Source organism: Akebia trifoliata, chromosome 10 (assembly GCF_017979445.1).
Source record: "Akebia trifoliata isolate Shusen 1 chromosome 10, ASM1797944v1, whole genome shotgun sequence".
Lineage (NCBI taxonomy): Eukaryota > Viridiplantae > Streptophyta > Magnoliopsida > Ranunculales > Lardizabalaceae > Akebia > Akebia trifoliata.
In genome coordinates, this window is record NC_141384.1 from 6,651,170 (window position 1) to 6,659,157 (window position 7,988).

The following is a 7,988-nucleotide window of genomic DNA, read 5'->3' on the forward strand; positions in this document are numbered from 1 at the left end:
GTAGGTGTTGTTTGGGGTGGTTCAAGAGAAATTAAAGCTCTAGTGCATTGTTCTCTTATTGCTTTTAGACTCACAAATTATGTTGTCTCACATTAGTTGGACAAAGCCTACCACTAATATTTCATGAGGTTTTGTAAAAAACTCCAAAATGGAAACAAAGAACCATGTTAAAATTTACTAAATCAGGAAAAAAATCAGTTGGGGTTATTTTAATTGATTTATACTTTTTGTTTTGTTTTGTGTGCAACAGTCTTTTTCAAGAATCTCTATAAAAACATGCTAAGAATGTACGACGATGTTTTTCTCCTCTATACAAATCTTCTCTCTATGCGTTTGTTTGCTAGTATTCTTTAGAGTTTCTATCAAGAATCCTAGAGATATAAGGTGTGGATATCATCGTGATTGTTGAAATAGCATCATCAAAGATGTATTTTAGATTTTATCAACAACTTGATACAATTTTGATTCAAATATTCCATTTCACGTAACAAGCATGTCCAACAAAACTCAACAGTTAGGTTTAATTTTGCTACATTGATTGTTTTTTTTCAATATTTTTCATCATCATCATCAATCCTTATCCCAATATTTTGGGGTTGGCTATACAAATCCTATATTTTCACTAAAAATGGGGTGATATAATTTTCTCTTTTAAATAATGGATTTTGAGTGCACACGTTAAAGTGCAATAAATACACTTTGGAAATTGGATTTTATATCAAAATTGCCCTTAATTTTTTTTTTATTTCCACCAAAATACCCTCAGAGTCCAATTTCAAAAGTGTATTTATTGCTCTTTATCATGTACCCAGGGACACATTAACAAGTCCCTTAAATAACCACTGCTGTAAATTGGGTTGCACCTATGGTGGGTTGGTTCGGGCTAACCAGATCCAAGGTCCGTTTGAGGCCACTTAAATTGCAGCCTTACTTATGTATCTGTCATAATGCTTTGTAAAAGTTTCCCATTTAAAATTACCTTAAAATTTTCAAACCTGATTTCATATTTCATTGTTTGAACAGAACTTTTTAACCCTGTTTTTGAAGAGAACTTTGATTGAGATCGAAAATTATAAAAATTAAAATTTTAAAATGGAAAGAAAGGGGAAGAAAAAAGACAATTTTAACATGAAAATGAAAAGAGTTACACAAGGCTATTTAGGTCACTTCATATTTTTTGAAAATGAAAACACCCCCCCTCAATCATTGAAATTAACTTGTATTATCTTAGGCAGACTTGAACCCATGAACCCAACCTCCAAAACATTCTCTTCTTTGCCTACAAGAGAGAGCCTAACAGTCCCCTCATTCCCACCATTTTTAATAGTTTGCAAACTTGTTTGAAAAATGTCTTTCAGCCACTTTTCAAACAAGTTAGCAAGAAAAGAACCAGACCCAATTATCATCTCCTCTAACACAATCTCATCAATAAAGAAAAAACCCACCCTTTCACTCCCACATACTTCTTCGAAAGATGCTTCAAGCTTCGACATGAAATTCTGTTTCATTTGGCCTAACGAAGCCGATTTCAGATTGAAAACAAATTGGTCCTCAATCAATTCAAGGAACCCATGTGGGATTTTGTGATCTACCACGTTGAACACTTCAGGTTTGTCTTTTTCATTGTCTTCCTCCTCAGCTTGAATGTTCAAATCAAGGGTGTTGTAGCTTAATTGCCGCGAAAACTCCTTTTTAATGTAGTCATTCTCGATAACGATCAAAGAAACATCTTCTTTGTTACATGTTCTTGGCTTCTTGGCTTTGTTTGATAGATCCCACTCTTCTTTTCGCTTAGGAGTTGTTTTTTCGACAAGCAACTTCATTGGGAATACTTTGTCTCGTTTTGCATTACTGTCGTCATAGCTTGTATCTGCACTTGTAGTCATGATAAATGTTGCGCGGGCAATGCTGACCTCTCCCCCAATTGGGTCTTCAAATTTGCTGTTTTTTAACCCATTAGCAAGGAAGTTAATGTAATGGGTGTCAGCGTAATCAATCTCTTCAATCAAAACCACACAATTTTCATTTTTTTGTAAGGCTGACATTACGATTTTAGAATATGGGGTGGATTCATTCTCTCTTCTCATGTTCATAGTGACAAAGTGATCGGTAGACACACAACGTGATTCAGCAATTGCACGTGCCAATCTCCTCTTTCCGATCCAATCGGCCCCACGTATCAGTAACCAAGTCCCATTCTTGGTTGATTTGGATTTGAGTAAAGCTTCTGCGATTGAAGGGATTGTCTCACATTGCCAAGGAACATTCTCTTGCAATAGCTTACATAAATCTTGTGGGTTCATTTCTCCTTCGCTTTTCTGATCTGACGATTTTATAGAATCAAGAAACAGAGAATTACCAAGAGCGAGGGTGGTCTTAACTTCCTTGCCTACTGTGTTTTTAAGAGAATCCAAACCCAATTCTGATAGATGGTCTTTTTGGGCCCCATGACAAAAACCGAATTCGATGGTGTAGGACTCAGCAGAGGAGATTGAATTCGAGTTAGGGAAGGGGTTGTTCTGGTTGTTCTGTGATCTAGTAAGCCACCAAGGTGAAGATGAAGCACAAGTGTAGCTCTTGTCACTTGAGGTGTGACTGTCGAATGTAGAAGAACTTGAATGTATTTGATTAGGCCTCGGATTGTGAAGGCCATGACACACATTGTTCCATTTTCTTCTCAATTCAACTAAATCATCCTGAGAATTAAAGAGTGGGTTGTGTGAAAAAAAAAAAAAACAAAAAAAAAAAAAACAGAAATTGCACAAAAACACCAGGATTTACGTGGTTCGGCATTGTGCCTATGTCCACAGATCAGAACAAGAACATCACTATTTTCTTTCAAGTTTTACAGCCCCAAGAGATCTCTATTTATAAAACCAGGAGTAGAGAAAAAAATGCCTATCTCCCCAAAAATAGAAAACCCTTAAGAAAATATTACATAATTGCCCTTTTTGTAACCCTAAAATATTTGAACAACAACAGAATACAAATCATTTATACAACAGGCTATAAAATTTCTTCATAAAGAAAGATGGCTAGACAAACAAAACTCATACTTGGGAAGTTTTTTCTTTTTTACCTTGTGATGGGTGTCAGCTCCATGTGGTTGCAACCAATAAGGCAAGTGTGTTGAACCATTGTGGAGAAGAAAGGAGGAAGGCTTTTGCTGGCTTGACTTGAAAATTATTGCTTCTTTTTCAAAATTTGAAGTGCATTCAGCACAACAAGTGAGCTTATCTCGTTCTTCGGTGGTGGTGACAAAAGGATTAGCTTCCAATATCTGAGATGGGTTTTGTGAAAGGGTCATCTTTGAATCAATTCCACTGCAACAACATTAGATTTCTTCTTTAATCATATAATTTGTGATAATTAGCAAATTAATTTCAAGTCCCTCTGTACCCAAACTGAAAGATAAAGAGTCTACATTTAAAAGATATGGGACCACACTTTAATTTTGAAATAAAAAAAGAAGAAAAAAATCAAAGTTCATCAAAGTTATCAATTATTTCCTCTTTTTCCATTTTATTCTGATAGTAGGAACTTTAATTTTTCAGAGGCTTAGGAGTAATAATCATATAAAGCAAAGAAGGGGAAAAAAAGGACAGTTAGCTTTATTTAAAAATCTGCCCTAACCAAACTTACTTTTTTACAGTGGTCCTGTTCTCTGATCCAAGAAATCCCAGAAACACAAACAAAACAAAACAAAACGAAAAAACTTAAAGCAATAACTTATTCCCAAAATAGAGATACCAATTTCTTTTCCAAGAAAAATATGAACAATAGATATATCAGAAAAGAACACATGTTTGGCTCACCTTGAAGTATGAAGGCTTAAACCAAGCCCACTTGAAGGAACAGAAATTGCTTGGAGAGCCCATTGAACCTCAAGAGGGGGTTGTTTCATCTGACACTTAATATAAGTTTGATAACTTGAAGTGGCCATTAACCATAATTTACTGCTTAAGGAACTATAATCAGAGATTAACTTCCCAATTTCTACAACTAGATGATCAACTGGGTTGTAACAAGACACTTTCTCATCAAAACTTTCTTCAACTACCCATTTAAGGTCTCCTACATAGATTATAATAGCTCCCTCTCCTAATGCAAGAGAACCCACTTTCCTTCTCAACTCTGCAACTTTCATCACCACATCATCTCTCTTCATGAACCTTAAACACAATGAAGAGAACTGAAATTTGATGAAATGGGTTGATCTCAATTCATCAGGAACCTCACCTCTATCAACCCTTTTCATCAACTCTGCAACCAATCCTTCTCTGGTTAACTCACAGTCCCCAACAACCACAATATTCCTCCTATTTTTCCTCAACAAAACCTCCAAAACCAACCTGAAATCTTCCTTCTCAGTAACTGAATCAGTCTTTTGAGTGGAAAACAGAAACGGATTTTGCCCAGAAGAGAAATTCAAGAAATGGGTTTGCCAGAAACTATGGGTTTCTATGTGAGGTGAAGAGTTCTCAAGAGTGTTTTTAACAGAAGTGCTAGAAAACCCAGCTTCTCTCATCACTCTACTAACACTTGGATCATCTAAGACAGATATAATAAGCTGTTCTAACTCCACCTTTACAGCCAAAAGTGGCTGTTGTTGTTGTTGTTCTATGAAACCTCTTCTTTGGTAAGCTTGGGCTCTCTTAAGTGCAGCAATGAGAGCATTAGAGAGAGAAGGTTGGTCATGAAACAGAGGATATGCTACTGTAGGGAGCCTATTAAGAGAAACATTGAAACAAAGCTCAAGAGCTCTACATTGAAGAGGATGAGAAGTTGAATGTGAGTGAGATTTAAGGCAAGCCCTTCTTAAGGGACTAACTATTGAAGTGAGTAAAGTTGAAGCTACATGAAGAGGAGTGACCTGAGCATGGCCTCTCTTTCTTGCTAAGATGACTGAGTTTTTGAGGACTAAAGCAGCCTCTGATGTGAGGGTCTGCTGCACAACACAAGATCCTGAACGCATCACTTAGCCAACACACCACCCCTTCACCCCTCCTTTGTGTGTGAACACTTGTTTTTCCTAAAATATAGAAATAAAAATTGTTCACTTGAGGTAAGAGATTGAATTTGTGGAGATTTGAAGAGAGGTTGATAGAGCTTTAAAGGAAACAAGGCTACCTTCTTTATTTCTGTTGTTTCTTCTTCTTTCTTCTTTTGTAGTAGTTGCAGCCGTTGTCGTTGCTTTTTTTAATTTGGTTATTTGGACACACCCCTTGGGATTTTGACAAATATTTTTAGGTACCCCTGAGTTTTTTAAAAATGATTAGATACCCTTGACTATGGTCTTATATATCTACGATTAGGGTAGGGCTGGCAATGGATTGGTTTGGTACTGGAACACTACCACTCTAATACTGATCCCAATTTTTTTAAACATGTACTTGATTTGATTAGATTGGATTAATGAATATGTAAATCGAATCCGATCTGTTTCTGGACAAAATTTCTAAACACAGAAAAAATATCTAAAATCTTTTTGAAATAACTACTTTTGTGAAAAGGATTTGAAAACTAAACTAATAAAATTAATTAAAAATTTTGAAATGGAAAATATCAAGGAAATTGAATTCACTAAGAATAATTAAATTAAATTAATTTATTTTCAAGTTTTTTTTGGATAATTCAAATTAAGAAATCAAGAGAGGTTCTTGATTCGAAAGTATAAAAAATTGGTTTTTATATTTCTTTAATTGATTAAGATTTTCTTTTGTTTAATGATATTATTGTCCACTATCCTACTTCACAACAAGCATCCGATATATTGGATTTTTTCAATAATAACGAATCATGTTCAAAATAAGGGATAAGGAGAAATAACTAAGTTATATTGACGAAACAAGGTATGTTGAAAAGAAATCTACTAAAACTATTAAAACATTCAAGAACTTTTAAAAATAAATTAAAAATTAATTAACTATCTTGACTTTATCAATCCCTCTAGATTGGAAGATTAGCCAAGAGGCATTCTAGAATAATAAATAAAATTAAATAGGAATAAAATCTTAACTTTATTGAGTTTTTGAATGAATCTTGAACAATATTTATCTTCCAATTATAGAAAAATAAACTAAAACATCAGAGAGAAAAAGAAAGAGATAAGGAGAGAAGAAGAGAAATGGATTGGAATGTGAGAGAAATATAAAAAGTGGTCTCTATTTATAGACTTAGATCAGCTTTGATAAGTTGGATAACGTCCGGACTCTATTTCACCATGAGTTTGCATGATAAGATACGTACATGAAAGTGCATCGTACAATGTGCTAATTTCATTGTGCCACATGCAGCATTCACCGATGTCTTTTGAATGCGTTAGACCTTGATCTTTCATGGTTGACTCCAATTCTTTGACTTCTTTGTATTTTAACTCTTTTGCTTTGATTTGGTCTCCTCTAATATCTGTTAAACAAATATTACATGAAAGTTAACTATCAAAAATATTAAATTAAATATATAAAATAACCTAATTAACCTAAAAATCATTAAAAACCTACTTTATAAAATTATTTATTAAAAATAACACTTTAAGTTGGAAATCCTGATAAGTTCCCTATTAATTTGATGTTAATTCTATATTTTTCGACACTTATCACCCTTCCACTAAAAATGTGGTTACTTAATTGACTTCATGTGATAGGGTGAGATGGTGTGAGTAGTCTGAAGATTAGTCTTGTTGGAAAAGGTTGGTTATTTGGACCGGGTAAAACCCAATCGATCAAATTGGGCTGGCCCACTACCACATGGATCACCTTATTATCCTCCCCAACTCCCAAGAAAAAAAAAAATAAAAAAAATAAAAAAAATAAAAAAAGTTTCTTCCTTAAAACCATTGTCTTCAATCCCTTGTAAAAATCCTTAAAATTTTCTTTTAAAAATCTTTGGTGGTTAATTTCCTTGAAAATGAGGTTTGAAGGGAGTAGGGCAGAGAGGCAAATTTTTCCAGGAAGAAATTGAAGATGTGAAGCATTTAAGTCATTTTTGTTAGTCTCTATGAAAATATCACGATCAAGGAGCATGCCATCAGCTTACTAAAACCAGGAAAGGATGTCTAAAAAGCATCCTTTTTTATTTCCACTTTTTGGCTTTCTCCGTCTGCATTGCACTGCGCCAACAACTTTATTAACCTTATGAGGTACAATCCTCCAAGGGTAATCGAATGATTCTCTACTCCACGAAGTAAGATAGCAACCCAAATCCCTATTTTGTTTTATACCATGTGTAAACTTTATAAACCCACTAATCCAATAATGCACCCATCCTTTTGTTTGATTTGAAGACCAAAAATCAGCTTTGATTAAGGACTTCTAACCACTCTGAGGGGGTTCGCTTAATAGTAAAACTAATTACAAGAGTGTGCACCTTCTGATAATGTATTTAAAATTAGGTGATCTTTTGACTTACTCTATTGCATGTTGAATTTTATTTTATTTATTTATTTATAAAATTGAGACTTGCAGTCGTGGACTAGCTCATGTCAAAACAGAGTGGGAAAATCTTGTGTTATTTAAAAAAAATTGAAAGATTTGTAACCATTTAATTTAATCATTTTCATTGTCGGGTTGATGACCACTCGATTGCCTTCAATTTATAAAATATATTGTAGAGGAAGAATTTGGTGATGTCTTGATAAACTCTGTCTTACTGATCCAAAGTTGCTCTCTCGTCCCTTCTGTTAACATCGGTGTGGTACCTACTAAGAATTCTTCGACGCTTAAGTTAGAGTTACAGAAAAATAACAATAAGAACTCTCTCTCCTCAAATGATTAAAAGATTCCTTAACCTCTATTAATTCCTCCATTTATAGACTCTTCCTGCAAATCAGGGGTTCTCCTTCCATTGGGATGTGATCATGAAGAATCCCTTAATTACCAAGATTCTAAACAGAATTGAGATCTCTAAGATTGAGTCCATGATTCTTGGGAGATCTCTAGATTTGATACGTGTAATTCAATATTACACAAATACTCAGACTAGGCTTG

General features: G+C 34.2%; 1 protein-coding gene across 1 annotated transcript; it reads right to left on the bottom strand.

Annotated features, from left to right (window-relative positions):
• Positions 1 to 1,139: 1,139 nt before the first annotated feature.
• LOC147392994 (protein SMAX1-LIKE 4-like) lies at positions 1,140 to 5,141 on the bottom strand. The gene is made up of 3 exons (XM_086457168.1): positions 3,816 to 5,141; positions 3,080 to 3,323; positions 1,140 to 2,696 (listed from the first exon to the last, which is right to left on the bottom strand). Exons 1-3 carry the CDS (start codon positions 4,973 to 4,975, stop codon positions 1,200 to 1,202), a joined length of 2,901 nt encoding a protein of 966 aa, XP_086313294.1. The 5' UTR covers positions 4,976 to 5,141; the 3' UTR covers positions 1,140 to 1,199.
• Positions 5,142 to 7,988: the final 2,847 nt, after the last annotated feature.

What these genes read in the sequence shown, in the direction of transcription:
- LOC147392994 (XM_086457168.1), bottom strand. Translation starts at nt 4,975, where the DNA reads ATGCGTTCAGGATCTTGTGTTGTGCAGCAGACCCTCACATCAGAGGCT. An exon ending in TTAAGCCTTCATACTTCAAG is followed by an intron (nt 3,324 to 3,815) that starts GTGAGCCAAACA and finishes ATGTTGTTGCAG; the next exon opens with TGGAATTGATTCAAAGATGA. An exon ending in GAGCTGACACCCATCACAAG is followed by an intron (nt 2,697 to 3,079) that starts GTAAAAAAGAAA and finishes TTTAATTCTCAG; the next exon opens with GATGATTTAGTTGAATTGAG.